General features: G+C 41.9%; 1 protein-coding gene across 1 annotated transcript in view; it reads left to right on the forward strand.

Annotated features, from left to right (window-relative positions):
* ATP8A2 (ATPase phospholipid transporting 8A2) overlaps positions 1-20,296 on the forward strand; it is a 612,384-nt gene that overhangs the window by 109,160 nt on the left and 482,928 nt on the right. Inside the window, exons 20-23 of the mRNA XM_075061658.1 lie at positions 3,411-3,480; positions 6,631-6,715; positions 11,687-11,826; positions 15,582-15,720. Of these exons, the coding sequence (XP_074917759.1) occupies positions 3,411-3,480; positions 6,631-6,715; positions 11,687-11,826; positions 15,582-15,720 (434 nt within the window). The remainder of the gene's footprint in view (positions 1-3,410; positions 3,481-6,630; positions 6,716-11,686; positions 11,827-15,581; positions 15,721-20,296) is intronic.

Genomic DNA, 20,296 nt, shown 5'->3' on the forward strand with positions numbered 1-20,296 from the left:
AAAGACAAATGCTCTCCCATGTACTTTATCTTATCGTACTTACAAGGAGTCCTGCTTCATTCCGTGTGGTGACTGAAGATATGCACAGAAGGAAGTAAAGTTCTACAAAAAATTGTTTTTTGTTTTGTTTTTTGTTTTAAAAAGGTTGTAAAGTGAAGTACCGTAAAGGCAGAACTTACCAAGGCTAAGATTGCTCAGAAACTCTTTACTCTGTCTCCTTGTGCCTGTGTAATTACAATAAACTTTAATTCCATCATTGCATTCTGTTATTTCCAAAATATCCTTAGAATTTCAACCAAACTGAGGCTCTGAACTAAGAGCCATGTCTCATTCATTATTAGGGGCCTACTAAATTAATGGCCATGAAAAATATGTCATGGACCGTGAAATCTGGTCTCCCCCTGAGAAATCTGGTCTTTTGTGTGCTTTTACCGTATACTAAATGATTTCCCGGGGAAGACCAGCGTTTCTCAAACTGAGGGTCCTGACCCAAAAGGGAGTTGCAGGGGGGGTTGCAAGATTATTTTAGGGGGTCGCGGTATTGCTACCCTTACTTCTGCGCTGCGTTCAGAGCTGGGCAGCCAAACAATGGCAGCTGCTGACTGAAGGCCCGGCTCTGCAGGCAGTAGTGCAGAAGGATGGGTGGCAATACCATACCATGCCAGCTTTACTTCTGTGCTTCTCTTGGCAGCAACGGTACCTTCAGAGCTGGGGTCCTGGCCAGCAGCCGCCACTCTCGAGCTGCCCAGCTCTGAAGGCAGCGCCGCCACCAGCAGCAGCACAGAAGTAAAGGCAGCAATACTGTGACTTTCTCCCCCAGCTTGTTTTTGGGTCAGGACCCCTACAATTACAATACTGTGAAATTTTAAATTTAAATAACTGAAATCATGAAATTTATGATTTTTTAAATCCTATAACTGTGAAGTTCACCAAAATGGACTGTGAATTTGGTAGGGCCCTATTCATTATGTACCCCTGCTTCATTCACAGGACCCAATTCTACACTCTTGTTTTATGCCAGTCTAACTTGTTTGATTTCATTGGGTTTAGTCTGATTGGGTAAAAGTCTTGTAGAGAAGTGGAGACTCAAACTTGGTGCTGAATGTGTGTGCACAAGGGACAGAGTTAAAGTTGCAGAGAGAGTTAAGGTTGTGTGACCAATCTTAACTTTGACATTTCCTGACTTGTGTATGCTCTACTTTGAAACCCTAGTATTCTTTTTACGTAGTTTGTTTTGATTTGAGTGTAAATATAAAGCTAATTATTTGCTCAGAAATTTTTTCTAAATCTTTAGTGCACAGATTGCTTCTGGGAAGAGGCACAAAACTGCATGAGGTGGGAGATTCTGGCTAGCTTCCTAGCGTGTCAGATGAACCAATCCATGTTTTGGAAATTGGGGGGAAACTCACAAAATGCAATTTACTAGTAAGGCAAAATTAATGTTTTTAAGAGGAACATGAAAGTCCCCATTGTTCGCCCCTTTGTATATTTGTATATTCATTTGTTGAATAATTTCTCCTAAAGCAGGAGGTTTGTTTGCATAGTTTACAGTATGCTGAGAGTATTCTTTTTACTGGCATTTCGCCAGGGTTTATGAAATCAGCCCCCTTGCTTCATCTGTGGGAACAGTGCCTAGGTCCCTTAATAACATACATAAAACTTAGAAGTGAAAAACACCCATTAAGTCATCTAGTTGATACCTCTGCCAGCACAGGATTGTACATTATATTCTTGAGTGTCCAGTTAGAAATGATTCAAGTGATTACCACTACTTCCTATGGGAGACTGTTCTGCCATCTAATATACTCCAAAGGTAGTTTTCCTAACATTCAGCCTAATTTTTTTTCATTTTTATCCCGTTACTCCTAGTTATACCTGCTTAAACAATTCTACCAATTCTTATTCCTTCTTGGGGTCAAAAATATATAAGGTAGAGTGCTAGCATATCCATGGTAATTTAACTCTTTCCTCATATGCCTTTATTCTTTTCTTGCAAGTAAATTTTTAAAATAATTTTTCTTGCTCTTCTCTGAATTCCCTTCAAACTGTTGATGTTTTTCTAGTATCTTTTGCTGTCCAGAGTTAAAGGTGTTGCCTTGCCATATACAACAGTGATATTACCTTGAGCTTTGTTACACACAACAGACACATAGAATCCTAGGACTGGAAGGGACCTTGAGAGGTCATCTAGTCCAGTTCCCTGCTCTCATGGCAGGACTAAGTATTATCTAGACCATCCCTGACAGGTGTTTGTCTAACCTGCTCTTAAAAATCTCCAATGATGGAGATTCCACAACTTCCTTAGACATTTAATCCAGTGCTTGACCACTCTGACAGTTAGGAAGTTTTTCCTAATGTCCAACCTAAACCTCCCTTGCTGCAATTTACGCCCATTGCTTCTTGATGTATCCTCAGACTTAAGAAAATTTTTCTCTCCCTCCTCCTGGTAACAACCTTTTATGTACTTGAAAACTGCTATCATGCCCCTCTTACTCTTCTCTTTTCCAGAGTAAACAAACCTAATTTTTTCAGTCTTCCCTCATAGATCATATTTTCTAGACCTTTAATCATTTTTGTTGCTCTTCTCTGGACTCTCTCCAATTTGTCCACATCTTTCCTGAAATGTGGAACTCACAACTGGACACAACACTCCACAAAATCTTCTCCCTCCTTGAACTTCCAGGACACACTTCTTAGCCACCATCCTTCTGTATTAGGTGGGACCCTGATGGGAACCCATTAGTTTTATTCCTTAAGAAAGCTCCAGAGGAGTGGTAGTTAAGCAATGCAAAGCATTACCTCTCGCTGAGAAGATGAACAATCTGCCCCTGCAATCTTGAAGTGTGTCAGCACTGGGAGCAAGGAGACAGGTTCAACAAAATACATGTTTCTATATGATAATCAATTGTATTTTTGAACTGGAGTGTTTAGTGAGTTTATCTTTGAAAAGTTATGGTAAATTGTTTGGGACATGATTTTCAAAAAGTTCTAGGCATAGAAACTTTCACTTGCAATTCATGCCTTATTTGTGTGTACGTAATTACATTAATTGTACGAGCCAATATCTGTGCATGCAGATTACCAACTTCAGGAATACCAGATTAGTATAGGTAGTCCCAGTAATTTCCAATGTACATTAGGAATGCAAATGTGGATGTGCATCTGTATGCCATAAACTACTATAAATCAGACCGTTTATGTTCATATTGATTAAAGAAGCATAGGATCGGAAGATAGAAACGGATGTGTAAGATTGTTATGTATAGTACATTTACGAGTGTTTTTGTATGATCTGGTTTAAAATGTGCCAAGTGTATGGAAGAAAACTTGTGGATCAGACTGTGTTTTTACTCCTAGAACCACAGATCTGATTAGAAAATAATTTAAAGTGGCTGTTTGTTTTCTCATAGTAACAGAAAGAGAATGTCTGTAATAGTTCGAACTCCAATGGGGCAACTACGTCTGTACTGCAAAGGGGCTGTAAGTAATCTGCTACTGCTAACGGAGAATATTGGAAATATTGTGAGCTGCTGCAGCAGTCACATTGTTTTTAGAATGTTGAAATGTTGTCCCTTTTAATGAATATCTGTTAGCTGCACGTATTAGGGGCTGAATGTTTAAGGAGCCTTAACCTGTTCTCTGATTTTGTTTGCAGGCACAAGTAGTATTTAGGACTCTCAGTGCCTGAACTGAAATCCTGCCTGTGTTAAAGTCAGTGGGAGTCTTGCCTTTGACTTCAGTGCAGGCAGGATGTCTCCTCTGATGTGCAGGTACAGTCAGGAAGTTAGGCCTGGTCTACACTACGTGATTAAACCAAATTTAGCAGCTTTAAACCGATTTAACCCTGCACCTGTCCACGCAACGAGGCCCTTTATATCGATATAAAGGACTCTTTAAAACGATTTTTGTACTCCTCCCCGATGAGACGAGTAGCGCTGAAATCAGTATTGCCATGTCGGATTAGGGTTAGTGTGGCCACAAATCGATGGTATTGGCCTCCAGGCAGTATCCCACAGTGCACCATTGTGACTGCTCTGGAAAGCAATCTGAACTCGGATGCACTGGCCAGGTAGACCGACAGGAAAAGCCCTGCAAACTTTTGAATTTCATTTCCTGTTTGCCCAGCGTGGAGCTCTGATCAGCACAGGTGGCGATGCAGTCCCAAATCCAAAAAGAGCTCCAGCATGGACCGTACAGGAGATACTGGATCTGATCGCTGTATGGGGAGACAAATCTGTTCTGTCTCCGTTACAGAAGATGAAATGCCAAGCATTTGAAAAAAATCTCTCAGCTTAATGATGGACCAGAGTACCACAGCACAGTGCTGTGTGACAAGCGTAACGGAAAGCAGAATACAAATGGACGCTCAATGGAGGAGGGGAGGGCATTACTGAGGACCTCCAATATCCCACAGCTCCGCAGTCCCGAAAAGCATTGGCATTGTTGGCTGAGTTCAATTGTTATAATTGCCTGAAGGGTCAAAACATTCAGCGGTTCAGGGTACACAACAGGCACGTGGCACGATGGCCATGACTAGCGCGTCTGCCAGGGCAAATCCAGGGAAAAAGAGGCCAAAAATGATTTGTCACTGCCGTTGCTTTCAACAGAGGAAGAATCACCCGCGACACTGTTTTTGCATTGGGATCTCAACCCAGAATTCCAATGGGCAGGGGAGACTGCGGGAACTATGGGATAGCTACAGGCTAGCTACCCAGAGTGCAACGCTCCGGAAATCGACGTTAGCCTCGGACCATGGACGCACACTGCCGAATTAATGTGCTTAGTGTGGCTGTGTGCACTCGACTTCATACAATCTGTTTTACAAACCTGCTTTATGTAAAATCGAAATAATCGCATAGTGTAGACATACCCGTAGACATCTAAACACTGTGGCCTGAACCTTCAAAACTGGAGTCTGTCCTCAAGCATTTAGCCCTGCCTGTCTCATGATCTTCTGCTTTATCCCATCTCTGCATCTGCTGCTGCTAGTTGTTCCTGCTCATAATATGCTATGCTTCTACTTTCACCAACAGGAGGGATAATGTATGAAAATGAAATGACTGTAAAAAAAAATAAGAGGTATCAACAGCCACAGCAGGGTGTGGCTTTAAATTCAGTGGGAAGTGGTGGAGGGTGGCTCAGTTTTATCATGTGGAATTAAATCTCTGTTTATTTTAACAGTGCTACTTCTGTGACATTTTACCGTAAGGCTCTAATTTACTAGAGTGCGTGTGTTGTTTTTTTTAACACAGTTTTAAAAAATCATTTGAAATACAGGGCTGGATGCATCTCTACTATACTCCAGTGTAGCTCTGTTGATTTCAGTGGAGTTATGCCAACATGAAAGTGGAATAACAGAGGTGAATCAAGGCCACTGTAATTATACATTGCTTAAAACTTTTGAAAGTCACACAAAAATCTGGACCCAACAGAACTGACCATGTCTGACATCTGCATTTTCACACTGCTGTGCTCTTTCTTCCTCTTGCTGTCAGTTTTGTGTTGCTGAATGTTGCAGCTGTTACACGTCACAGAACTAGCATTGGGAAGAATAAAGAGGAGAGGTATTGTGGGTCTGATCTTGCTTCATAGACGTTAGTGGAAGTTTTGCCTTTGACTTCAGTGGGAACAGGATAATACCCTCTAGCAGCAGCAAAGGGGCCGCAACAATCGCAAGATCAGGGGAGGCAAGAATGACACCAAAAATCAATTTGTTTTGTTTTAAGAAAAATAGTTACCATAACTTTTGAAAGTGAGTTTGCATTTATTGGGCAGAAGCCTGAATATGTTCTTGTCTTGGTCTCATAAAATAATGAAAGTGATATTATAAATTACTTATTTATGCACAACTGTATTTGAAGTACATCTAGATATTAAAAATGAAGTTCCTTTTCTTGTATGTCTTTTACACTTTTATTCTGTTCCTGATTTCTCAGGCAACTTTTCTCTCATCATTTCCCCTCCACCCCAGACCTGTATCAGTCCCAGAAATAACCACAGGCAGTAATGGATGGTGCTTCTAAGCCAATTCTCAGCAATGGAATCCAGCCTATGTTGCTTATTGTTCTGACTTCTTAATTAGGCAAAACTGTCGTTGACATAAATGGGAGTTTTGCCTGAGTAAGAATTGCAAGATAAGACTCTTAAGTATGGATCTGTTTTGGAACTTTGTTTTTTATTGTTCAGGACTCTTCTGTTCTTGGAAAACCCAGTCTCACTTCAGTAATTCAAAATGGAGCATTCCATCTTTGCAGTACTGTATTCTAAATTTAAATAACAGTGTAACAAGTTTGGGGGTAAGGGAAGAAAAATCTAAAGAAACAATGTTTGTGTTTTTGTATTTGCAAAGCAATTACAGTATCCCACCCCTTTTCACTTCTGCTTGGAGTTCATATATGGTGGTAGAAACTGTAATATTCCAGCTTTGGCTTTCTAAGTGAAGCTAGATCCATTTCATAGGTAAACCAAAATTCATTATTGTATGTATTTTCATTTTCAGATATTATCATGTCCACTTTAGGCACCTCACATCAGTTAGATCTTGAGGGGTTGAACACTTGTGCATTGTAGGTACATGAGTGAGGAGTTTACATGTGAATTTACTCTTTATATTTAATTTGGTTTTGATAGGATAATGTTATTTTTGAGAGACTTTCAAAAGATTCCCAGTATATGGAGCAAACACTATTGCATCTTGAATACTTTGCCACAGAAGGTAAGTGAAACAACATGCAAGTTTGAATCAAATTTTTGAATTATTATTAGTATTTTATGTATTAATTTTTAAATGTCAACAAATTTTTGAGTGCTGAACAAGACAAAAATAAAGACAAATTCATAGAGTGATATGTAGTATATGTAAGGTAAACTCACTTACCCATGTGTAAGTCTAAAAAAGGATTTTACACGCTGATCCTGCTTCTGTTAAAATCATGGTGGTTTCAGTGGGAGCAGTACTGAGTCCTGCATAAGAATAGGGGAGAGTAGGGACTTGATTCTGATCTCACTTTGATTCATGTAAATCAGGAGTAACTACACTGAAATCAATGGAATTACAGCAGTGTAAAATCAGAAGAAATGAGAATTAGGCCTAAGTGTCTAAGCTAGTGTAACATACAAGCTGAAAGAGCTGGGAAAAATATGTGCATTGAAACGTAAACTCATGTAGATTCATGTCTGAATCTGGCTCAGTGGCACTGCTCGTAGGAGCTTACAATCTAAAATCAAACATGCCAGCTTTTTATTTTACTGGTAACAAATCCATGACACAGTCATTCACAAGGAAGTGCTAACAGGGATATGAGCTTTGTTCATTATATATACATTTTACTTTATTACTGTAAAAATGTATTTTTTCCTCAGTCCTATTTTTTCCAGTTTGTTCTATGAACTCCCCTAACCCCAAATAATAAAGCCTTTCTATTTTATATGGCATGCTTCCTCCTTTTTCTGACTAACTCATGCCAGAATAAAAGTTATTACTTAGGCCTGGTCTACACTGCACAGTAAAGTTGATGTAAGATGCTTTGTGTTGACCTAGCTGTGGAAGAGTCTTCATTTAAACTTGGTTCCTGCTGACGTAAGTGCCTCTGTATGCCAATTCAGTAATACCACCTCCCTGAGCAGCGTAGAGTCAGTTTCTATAATTATGTTGACGCTTACATCAACTTTTGCTGGCTCTCGGGAGCCATACCACAATGCCCCACGCTGACACTACAGTCGATACAAGTGCTCCTGGTAAGAACAGGCATTGCCGACTCAAGGTGCCACGTGCACACACACACACAAGCAATTTAATAACTGCAGTGGCTGTATGCCAGTGTACATTAGGTTAACTTATTTTGTAGTGTAGACATGTGCTGTTTAGAAAAGACAGGAAGAAAGGCAAAGGTGGTGGAGTAGCCTTGTACATCAGTGATGAGATTAACTGTAATGAAATAAGAAGTGATGGAAAGGATAAGACAGAGTCTGTCTGGGAAAAAATCACACTGGGTAAAAAAGCTACTAGAGCTTCCCCTGAGATAATGCTTGGGGTGTGCTACAGACCGCCAGGATCTGATTTGGATATGGATAGAGACCTCTTTAATGTCTTTAATGAAGTAAACACAAAGGGGAAATGTGTGATTATGGGAGACTTCAACTTCCCGGATATAGACTGGAGGACGAGTGCTTGCAAGAATAATAGGGGTCAGATTTTTCTGATGTTGATAGCGGATGGATTTCTTTCATCAAGTAGTTGAGTACCTACGAGAAGGGATGCCATTTTAAATTTGGTTTTTGGTGAGCAGTTGAGGACCTCTAGAAGAAATGGTGGTAGGGGACAACCTTGTTTGAGTGATCATGAGCTGATTCAGTTCAAATCTTAGATGGTATGGATAAACAAATGTAGATTGGGTATTAGGTTCGAAATCTCGAGGTGCAATTTATAATGAGTTAAGGAAATTTGTTAGGGAAGTGGATTGGACGAGGAAAGGAAAACTTGTGGATTAAATAGCGGAAGGAGGCCTGGAATTACTTTCAAGTCGCACTGCGGGAAACTGTCGGAGCCTGCATATCCAAGAAAGGGGAAAAAAAACATGGGCGGAGTTGTAGGCCAAGTGGCATTGAGCAAGCATCTCAGAGAGGGGTATAGGAAAAGCATGAAAGCTTTACAGGGGGTGGAAGAAAAGGGGGATTGCGCAAGGGGAAGCTTACTAATAGTTGAGGTCAGAACATGTAGGGATAAAGTGGGAGGCTAAAGCCGCATTTAGATATGGCCTTGCACAGGGGATTCATCAAAACAATAGTTAAAGGTCCTACAGGCCACCATAAATAAAAGAAAACAAAGAAAGAAGGTGGGCGCTATTCACTGAGGATGGACGGAGGTTGGATAACCTACGGCATTTGCCCCAATATCTAAATACAGTACTTTGGCCTCAGTCTTTACTAGACTAGTGCAGGAGTTTAGGGATGATGGACAGGGATGGATAAACGGGAATGGTGGATATGGAGGTGGATATTACCGCAGTTGAGCGGTACGGGCTAAACTTGAACAGCTTAATGGGACAATAATCGCCAGAGGCCCGGACATATCTCCACATCGAGGTATTAAAGGAATGGCGCATGCGCAATGCGAACGCCGTTACGAGAATTTTTAAGCATCGGTTTAAAACTCGGGGTTGTTACCGTTACGACTGGGAATGTAAACGTAGTTTCCTATTTTTTAGAAGGGAATATAATGATCCGGGTAATTATAGTCCTGTTAGCTTGATGTCTGTAGTATTGTAAAGGTTCTTGAAAAATTTTAAAGGAGGAAAGTAGTTAAGGGACTTGAGGTCAATGGTAATTGGGAAACGAATTGCAAACAGGATTTTACTTAAAGGTAGATCATGCCACCAACCTGATCTCCTTCTTTGAGGAATGGTGCTCGGAAATTACTTAGGACAAAGAAAGGGAAATGCGGTAGAATCTAATTTACCTACGATTTCGTAAGGCATTTGACACGGTTTCCGCTATGGGAACTGTTAGTTAAACTTGGAAAAGAGGGGTGAATATGGATGTTGTTAAGTGGATAAGGAACTGGTAAAGGGGAGCCGTCCAGCGTTGTTCGTACTGGGAAGGGTGCGACTGTCAGGCTTGGATAGGAGGTTACTAGTGGGTCCCTCAGGTATCAGTTTTGGGACCGTCTTATTTAACCTGTTTATACTGACCCTTGGCAAAAGAGCGGGAATGTGGCTAATAAATTTGCGGCTGACGACGAAGCTGGGGTATTGCTAACACGCGAGAAGACCGGGATATACTATTAGGAAGATCTTGGACCACCTGTAAACTGGATGTAATAGTAATAGGATGAGACATATAATAGTGAAAAGTGCAGGTCATTGCACTTCAGTGATTAATAAAGAATTTTAAACTATTACGTTGAGGACACATCAGTTGGAGCGACAGAGTGAGAAGAAGACCTGTGTGTATTGGCTGATAGCAGATGACCATGAGCCGCCAATGTGTACTGGCTGTTTAAAAAAGCAAATGCGTTTAGATGCATCAGGTGAGGGTATTTCCAGCAAGGATAAGGAGGCGTGTTCTAGTACCGTTATATAAGGCGCATGGTGAGACCCTACTGGAATATTATCGTGCAGTTTGGCATGTTCCCATGTTTAAGAGGATGAATTTTCAACATGGAACAGGTTCAGCAGACGGGCTACTAGGATCTGATCCGAGGAATGGAAAAAACCTGCCTTATGAAAGGAGACTTCCAAAAGGCTTGGTTGTATTAGCTGCAAAAAGAAGGGCCCGGGGATATGCTTTTGCTCTATATCAACATATATCAGGGGGATTAACATCTAGGGTGAGGAGGGAGATTATTTAAAGTTTTACTAATGTAGGCACGAGGACAAATGGGTAACAAACTGGTATTAGGAAGTTTTAGACTTGTGAAATTAGACGAAGGTTTCTAACCATTAGGGGAGTTGAAGTTCTGGAACAGCTTCGAGGAAGTAGTGGGGGCAAAAAGACTTATTGCTTTAAGACTAAGTCTTGATAAGTATATGGAGGCGGATGTTTAGATGGATAGTGTTACATTGGGCAATTGATCTTGGATTATCAGAGATAAGTCTGCTCAATGGTCTGTGAGGGGATGTTGGAATGGGTGGGAAAACTGAGTTACTGCAGAGAATTCTTCTTGGTGCTGGCTGGTCGATCTTGGCCCACATGCTCAGGGTTAGGCTGATCGCCACTTTGGGGCTCTGCGGGAAGAATCTTTCCTCCAGGGCGGATTGGCAGGTTTTTCGCCTTCCTCTGCAGCGTGGGGCATGGGGTCTGCTGCTGACTGGTTCTCTGCAGCTTGAGGTCTTCAAACCACAATTTTGAGGATTTCAATAACTCAGTCATGGGTTAGGGGTTGTTATAAAAGTGGATGGGTAGGGTTCTGTGGCCTGCCTTGTGCAGGAGGTCAGACTAGATGATCATATTGGTCCCTTCTGACCTATGAGTCTATGTTAAACTTGATCAGCCGTCTAATAAAATGATCTCTTTCATACTCCATGGGGCCTATTCTCTATGTATTATGTAGGTGTAACTCCCATTCACATAGCTATACGTTAATATGCGTGCACGGAGGGGGAGAATACAGTGTCTTCTCTGAAAGGAAGTATTGGGATGAGCAATAATTTGGGATGAGTAGTATTACATATATGAAATACCTACTGTTGAAATATAATAATAATAGTTACCAACCTCATTGGGGTTGTGTGACTTATAGTAATTTAGATTTAAAACAAATCACTTTCAGCCTCAAATGAAAGATTAGATGAAAGATTACACTGTTGTTGCTCCAGTATTACTAGATTACTGAAAATTGGGGAGAGGTTTGTGCATGTTACGCCAGCTTCTCATCTTGGTTATACTGGTGTAAATCCAGCGTAGTCACTGGAATTGGTTAGATTTATGCCAGTGTCAGTAAATTCATAATCTGCCCCATTTGGGTGAAGTTGGTGGAAAAATCCAAATGTTTTCAAACTATACTGGGAGATTGTCTTGCCTTTCTAGAGCTTGATGTTCCATTACTTATATGAGCGAAACTTTCATTGACTCCAGTGAGGGGGCCAGGTGTTTAGCATCAGCTGGTTCAGTCAATAGAAGAATTGTAGTGATGCCATCCTTCCCATCAGTAGGTTAATGTGTGCAACATCTATATTCTGTTTTGTAGGTTTGAGGACTCTGTGCGTTGCATATGCGGACCTGTCAGAAAATTCTTATCGAGAGTGGTTAAATGTTTATAATGAAGCTAGCACAATTTTGAAAGACAGAACTCAAAAGATGGAGGAGTGCTATGAGATCATTGAAAAGGTAACAACTGTAGACGTTTATGCTGCTGAGGGCTAAATCCTGCTTACCTTATGCATGTGAATAGCTCCATAGTCTTCAAGCAGGATTATTTTGCTAAATGTATCACATATTGAATTAATAAATACAGCTGCTGGAATATATGTATATATTACACATACGTATGCACACTCTCGCTCTTTCTCACTTTTCTACTGTTGTATCCACTCCAGTTTTCATGTTTATTTTTCTAATTCTCAATCCAAAAGATACTTTTTTCAGTCTATGCTGCTGAAATTTTTCCTGTACAATATCTGTAAAGTTACAAATAACTAAGTTAAATGATTACAAAATGTATAAAAAATCCTCTCTCTTTTGGCTGATGAATTACTTAAATGCTTTCAAGGTTAAAACTGGCAGATAAGACTGCGGCTTTATTTGGTAGAGTTTGCTGCTTTTACTTCTGCAGCATTTTGTCTGCCATATTTTCTGTAACATGGCCAAATCCTTTCCTGCAATGGCCCTAAAATTTCAGAAAAATATGCAAAGCTCTGTAGCACTAACTAGTTGTATGAGACATTCTTTTTCTTTCCAGAAATATAGTATACGTATATACAGTACAGATACTTGGATTGTTCAATATTCATTCCATTTGTGTTACATATAATGTGATTATGTCCGTAAATAATTGCAATAATTTTAGCCTGGAGTGATTGTATGCAGGCTGTGTGTACATTTTATTGGAGGGGAAATAGTTCTAAATGATGTGACATCAGGTAATTTCTGTTTTGTGAGCTTAAGAAATACAGATTGTGACCGTTCAAGCATATTTCTATGGTGATTAGTGAATGCACCAGTATGTATGTTCATCCACTGGGTGACGTTAAAGTTGTGTAACTTCAATTAATTGCTTTTGAAATGTTACTGTTTTTCTGATCAGAAACGTTTGGCTCCATTATACATCTCTAAAATGTGGATTGTACGCAGAGGAAATAGAAGAACCACAAAAAAAATTACTGTACTGTATTTCTCTTTTGATTAGTGACCCTATGGGTGCTCCACTGTAGGTGTGCTCGTGTCTCTGCACTGCTGATTGGAGAACTTTGGTAACAGTGTCCACTAGGCCTGCATGTGTGCTGTCTCTCCTCGTACTGCGCCATGAGGCTAGTCTGCGCACATGGGCGAACCCTCCTTAGTTCGTTCTCAACTGCCTGTGGCTAGAGATGGAGCCATTATAAGACTTGTGCTTTATTTTATGTATCTATAACTAGTTAGTCTCCTAGTTATAGTTCTCGTTTTTTTCTCCTTTCTTATTTGACCCTTGAAAATAATAATAAAAAAATAATTTATTTTACTCCCTCTCTTTTCTCCCCCACTGGGGATGCTTCCCCAGTAATGGGGTATGCTTGGTTTTCCAGGCTTCAAGAAGTGCCTTACTTGCAAAGAGGTGATCCCGGTTGCAGACAAGCACTCCCAGTGCATTCACTGCCTCAGGGAAACCCACATCCAGCAAAAGTGTGGTCTTTGCCAACTACTCCCTCCATGATCTCGTAAGCACAGAGAGCGCTGACAGAAGATCATCTTCATGAAGGTGGCTCTCAGGCCTGATGTCAAGTATCAGAGGCTAGCCTTGTTAGTCTGTATTCACAAAAACAATGATAGATTTATTTGGGCATAAACTTTCATGGGTAAAGAACCCACATCAGATGCATGGAGTGAAAATTACAGATGCAGGCAGATTTAAAAGTAGGCCTACTTGAACAAAAAAACCTCAAAAAGAAACTGCAGAACTAAAATTCATTAGCAAATTTAACACCATTAATTTGGGCTTGAATAGGGACTGGGAGTGGCTGGCTCATTACAAAAGCAGTTTTGCCTCTCCTGGTATTGGCACCTCCTCATCAATTATTGGGAGTGGACTACATCCACGCTGATTGAATTGGCCCTGTCAACACTGGTTCGCCACTTGTAAGGTAACTCCCTTCTCTTCATCTGTCAGTATAATAACGCCTTCCCTTCATTTCCCCTACTATTGAAGGTCCCGCAGAAAATAAAAAGACGGAGCCCATGTCATTCTGATTCCTCCTACTTGGCTGAGGCAGACCTGGTACCCTTACCTGTCACAGCTTGCGACGTGCTCACCAATCCTTCTCCCAGCCATTCCACACCTCCTCTCAAAGAACAGAGGACATACCCTACATCCCGACTTGGGGATTCTCCACCTCAAGGCATGGCTTCTGCTTGGGTCCAACATCTAGAAAGCTCCTGTTCAAGGGAGGTACAAGAGGTTCTGTTGCACAGCAGAAAGTCCTTGACTTGACATACTTAGTGGCAAAAATGATTTGGTGCTCTTCTTAACAAATCTCCCCAAAATCTGTGAGTCTTCCACATATCCTACCTAGACTATGAACTGACCCTTATGAAATGGGGTCTATCTCTAAGCTGTCTCAGGATTCACTTAGCAGCTATAACAATTTTCCGCCAGCCCATTGAGGGGTAGTCAGTGCTGTCATGTCCAGGTTCCTCAAGGAAATAGTAAACCTTTTCCCACAACCTCGACTTCTGACTCCCACGTGGGACCTAAACTTGGTACTGAAAGCTTTGACTAGGCCTCCTTTTGAACCTCTGACCACCTGTTCGCTGACATACCTTTCCATGAAAATGGTCTTTCTGATAGTGATTACCTTGGGCATGAGAATAGGAGAGAGAACTGCTCTGATGGTGCATCCACCGAATACGGTGTTCTTCAGTGATAAAGGTTAGTCTTAGGCCACATCCAAAATTCATCTCTAAGGTTACCTCCCTGTTTCACATGAATCAATTGATTCACCTTCCAGTGTTTTACCTCAAGCTTCTCTGAGACAGCAGGGAGGCTATGTTGCGTACCCTGGATGTCAGGAGAGCCCTGGCCTTCTACCTGGACAGGACTAAGGCCTTCAGGAAGTCCCCTGAGCTTTTCCTCTTTGTTGCAGAAAGATCCAAGGGCTCAGCAGTATCAGCCTAAAGGCTTTCCAAATGAGTCTCAACTTTCATCAGACAGTGTTGCCAAGTTTGCAGTATGACCCCTCCAGACTGTTAGTACACACTCCATAAGGTCGATTTCCTCATCCGTTGCCTCCTTCAAGAATGTTCCTATCTCGGAGATCTGTAGAGCGGTGATGTGTGTCAACCCACACTTTCACAGAACACTATGTGATCACCAGAGACTCTGCCGCCATCTTTGGCTCCACAGTACTGCCATCTGTAATAGACCAGATTCTGAAGTCTTGGCCCTCCAGAAACGATACTGCTTGGGAGTCACCTACAGTGGACCACCTACAGGGATACTACTCAAAGAAGAAGTTACTCACCTTGTGCAGTAACCATGGTTCTTCAAGATGTGTGTCCCTCCATAACCCACTCTCTTCCCTCTACTACAGAGTTCTTGTCAATTACGTTGTGCTAGAGAAGGAACTTAGCGGGGCTAGCCTGCACGCACTGACTAGCCTTGAGCACAGCACGAGGAGAGACAGTGCATGTGTGGGCTTACTGGACACTGCTATTGAAGTTCTCTGATCAGCAGTGCAAGGACGCAAGCACACCTACAGTGGAACACCCATAGAGACATACATCTTGAAGAACCGTTGTTTCTGCACAAGGTGAGTAACTTCTTCAGCTCTTGCCAAAACACTATATTAGTGATGAGGTACAGCATGCAGTCATTAATTCCCTTTTGAGTGTGGTCTAAGCTGATATTGGCCTAAAGAAAACAGCCCCTCAAATTCTTATGTTTGTTTCAGGATTTACTGCTTCTTGGAGCTACAGCCATTGAGGACCGCCTTCAAGCAGGTGTTCCAGAAACTATAGCAACACTAATGAAAGCAGAAATCAAGATATGGATCCTGACAGGGGACAAGCAGGAAACAGCTCTCAACATAGGTAGCAACAGCAACCTTCATATTTTATTTTGCTTTGAATTCACCTGATGCAGAACTGTGAAGATATATAGCAAATGTGTGCGTTAAGGTAACTGGTGTTAGTGATTAAGAAGCCATTGTAACTTCCATTGAATGAAAAATGTTAATTAGAGTTTAAGGTGCAGCCTAGTTTGTCTATTTGAAGGTGAAAGTAGTATTCCAGCAATAGGGGGAAATCTTCTTATATGAAAAAGTTCTTAACATTAATAGCTTAGAGCTGTGTTATAATTTCTCATAACAAAAATCTCTCAGTTCTGCATGCAGTTCTGTACATGGAGAGGGAAAGCAGATTGTCTGAAATGAATTGCTATCCATGGAACATATCTGAGGAGAATTTGACCCTTTAGGTTATAATGGTGTATCTGCTCCACAACAGGTGCTACTCAATATTGAGGAAATAGATATGAAAACAAATTACAGAGAGAAGCACCATAGAAAGGAACTACGGGGAACGTAGGTACGCCACAACCCGCTTAATCGAAGTAAAAGACATCTACTGTGGGGAAAAGGCCATGGTTACGTACTTTAACCTATTTTTGACCCCAGCTTTAACCTATTTTTCTAGTATACATAAGCCTCCTTGGGTGACCGATTCATAGAACCTAGTCTCCTAGGGAACAGCTGTACAAAATTGAGACCTCTCTTCTGTTGACAATAAGAAGTTCTCCTGTGAATTTTGCTGTCCTCGTGTGCACATGTAAGGAATTGAGTCATCCAAACCAGGTTTTCCTCTGAATACCTCCATCTCATCCAGGACTAGCTCCCCTTTAGCATCTTCAATAATGATTGTGTAATACACCTCGTTGGGCAGGTGGCCTAGTGCCACCTCCCAGTGGGAACGTCTTTCAGTACAGTCTCTCTTCTTACCAGATGGGGAATGAAGTGGGCATGAGACTTAAGCCCCTCCTGCACTGGGGCCAGTTGGTACGGGAGCATGGGCCCTCCGACTCCACCGGGCCTAATAGGGGTCAACAGTGTCTGGCACCCTAGAGTCCCCCTGAGTTACCCTCCCTTGGTCACTTCCTACCATCTGCTTCTCTCCCCTAACTCAAAGGCCAATATAAGGTAAAAAGAAAAGACAACTAAATGTTCAGCCTGTAGCAGGGTGGTTACCTGCTCCAGTCCTGACAGGGTAGAAGCCAGCCCTGGGGTATGGCTCGGGGCTAAGAGAAAAAGCTCAAGCTGATTGGGGAAGGAGCTACACCTGGACCACACCCCAATTAGGGCAGCTGGGGCTTATAAGAAGGCAGGGCAGCCAGAAGCTGAGGAGAGTCTCTCCTCTAGTGGTGGAGGGAGACTGGCGTGGCTGCAGGGGAGTTAGAAGGTACCTGGGAGTGAAGCAGGGCTGGGAAACCTGTGCCCACTAGAGCTCACTCCCCTCCAGAGCCTGGAAGGCAACCCAACATTCCTGAGTCTACTATTCTTCTGCTGTCAGCAAATATCTGTGAAACCCTCTGGCAAAGTGTGTGTGTGTATCAACTCTAGTTAGTGTGTGTCCATTAGAACAAGTGGCACAAGGCTGTGCTATGGATGTAAAGGTTTCAACCCTGCTGGTGACCCATGTGGGTGTCAATATGATGCATATGATTGTTTGTTTGTTTGTTTTTTTCAGTATAGAAAAGTATACACAAATCCATTGAAAGAACATTATCAAAGTTGCAAAGTCAAGCACTTAAAACTTAGAAAATACCACAATTAAGGTTGCCTGTGAAACCTTAATTCAGACCCAGGTGCATATGCATTATGATACAGTCTTCAATTACATGATCATATACAATTTCTTCCACAGAATACCTGCCTCATTCAGTGTATATGACAGACCTGCTCTGAAGATGAATCAGGGTTGTATACTGAAGAAGTCTGTTGTTGGGCCATTGCTTAATTTTTTGCACCAGTTGGGAGATGTGTAATGGATGAGCCAGGGGACTACAGAAAGAGAAGGCAGTTGAATGCTGCCCTGCTACATTGGATTCTAGTTCCTATGTGATGCTAATCAAGTCACTTAACCAAAATTTTTCAGAGTAGACAGTGAGAGTATGTCTGCACAGCTGGCAGCAGCCCATGGCAGCAAACTTCCGAATCTGGGTTGACAGACTCAGGCTTGCGGGGTTTACACAACTGTGCTAAAAAGAGCTGTATAAACAGTGCTTTTAACTTGCAGCTCATGCTCTAGGCTTCAGATCCCAAGCTCCAGCCTGAGTTGCAATTCTCCACAGCTATTCGTAGCATGGTAACTATTTTAGGAAGTCCTTTGACCCAGGCTTATAGTCTCACTGCTGAGGGTTGTGTAGACAAACCCTAATTGTGTGTTTCTCATTTTCTAGGTGCCTGACTTGAGATCCTGGGGTCTGATTGGCAGAAGTGCTGATTACACAAAGCTGCAACTGGAAGCAGCGGGAGCTGTGCTTGTGCATACAAAGTGCTATATGATGCAAAGTGCTATATGATGCTAAGTACTCTGAAATCAGATCCTAGGTATCGCACCCAAAATTAGTGAATACTTTTGACCTGAATCTTTCTCTGCCTCAGTTCCCCATCTATAAAACAGAGCAGATAAATACCTCCTCGTCTCAGAGGTGTTCTGAAAATAAATTGTGAAACACTCATGATGATGAGCACCATAGAAAAGCCCATGAGGAAATTCATTTTTCTTCAGAGCAGGGTTTGAATAGTTTGCAGTAACTAAGGGATAGGGCCACACATTGAACAATGTGGAGGGGAAATAGCTGCTCATTAAGTGAGCACTCTCCATCTTGAGGCAGGGGTCCTGTGAAAAAATGAGATGTGATTGAAGACTGTTTGATAATGCATATGAACAATTGGGGCTGAAATAAAGTTGCACAGGGAACCTTTATTCTGGCATTTCTTAACATCTGAATGCTTGACTTTTCAACCTTTAATGTTCTTTTATTGTAATTTTTCCTGTGTAGTGTGTATATGTATATATATAAATATCATATTGATTTCTACTGGGGAAAGACTTCTGTGGAATATATCGTTCAGTCCTGCGTATCTTATTTCCAGAAAGATATGGACAAACTGGAGAGAATTCAGAGAAGAGCAAAAAAAAAAAAAAAAAAAGATTAATTGTCTGAGGGATTGACATATGAGGAAAGATTAAAGGAACTATGAGTTAAATCCTGGCCCAATTGAAGTCAGTGGGAATTTTGCCATTGACTTCAGTGGAGCCGGGATTTCACCCTAAATCTCTGAATCTTGGCGAAGTCATGACTACCTGAGTATGTACACTAAGGAGGGAGAGGAATTTTTCAGCATGATACAAAGGGGAGCTACTTGAAGTAATGGTATGAAATTAGAGAAAGATGAATGTAGGAGAAATATCAGGAGAAACATCCTGCAGTGAGACATATTAGATAGTGGAATAAATACTCTAAGGACTTGTCTACACTTACAGTGGCGCAGCTACGCCAGTGTGGCTGTAGTGCTGTAGCACTTAATGAAGAAGTGCTATCTATGCTGATGGGAGAGCTTCTCCCAGCGACGTAGGTACTCCATCTCCCCAAGAAGGGGTAGCTATGTCAACGAGAGAAGCCCTCCCATCGATGTAGCACTGTCTACGCCAAGGGTTAGGTTGGTATAACTAAGGGTATGTCTACACTACGGGATTATTCCAATTTTACATAAACCGGTTTTGTAAAACAGATTGTATAAAGTCAAGTGCATGCAGCCACACTAAGCACATTAATTCGGCGGTGTGCATCCGTGTACCGAGTCTAGCGTCGATTTCTGGAGCGTTGCACTGTGGGTAGCTATCCCGTAGCTATCCCATAGTTCTCACAGTCTCCCTTGCCCATTGGAATTCTGGGTTGAGATCGAGTCCCAATTTGCAATAAACAGTGTCACGAGTGATTCTGGGTAAATGTGTACTCATTCCTTCCTCCATGAAAGCAACGGCAGACAATCATATTTAGAAGCACCCTTTTTCCCTGATTGCCTGACCCACGCCATAGCATGGCAACCATAGGAGCCCGTTTGCCTTTTTTGTTCCACTGGTTCACCATATGTGTAACCGGATGCTGCTGACAGATGCAGGGATACTGCAGTGCTACACAGCAGCATTCATCTTGCCTTTGCAAGGTGCAGAGACGGTTACCATCCCTATTGCCCCGTCTGCCATGCCAGTTGTAACTTGGCGTTGAGATGTTGGTCTTCAGTCGTTTCCGTCACCATCTGCTTCTTGTTCACGAGGTGCTCCTGGTGGTTCTCACTGAGGGTCAGGCCGGGGCGCATGGACAAAAATGGAATAAAGCAGCAGAGAATCCTTGTGGCACCTTATAGACTAAACAGACGTTTTGGGCGTGAGCTTCGTGGTTTGAATACCCATTCGTCAGACGCAGGGAATGGGAATGGACTCCCGGCGTTATTCCCTTCTTTGTGTTACTGTTATCTAAACACAGATTCAGTCCTGCCTTAGGAATATGGGGCAAGTGTACTAGAGAACCAAGAAGCACAGCCGCTTCGTTCAGAAGCCCCATGAGATCCCGCAGAATGATGAGCTAGCCTGCGCCATTTCTAGG

This window comes from Chelonoidis abingdonii, chromosome 1 (genome assembly GCF_003597395.2).
Source record: "Chelonoidis abingdonii isolate Lonesome George chromosome 1, CheloAbing_2.0, whole genome shotgun sequence".
NCBI lineage: Eukaryota > Metazoa > Chordata > Testudines > Testudinidae > Chelonoidis > Chelonoidis abingdonii.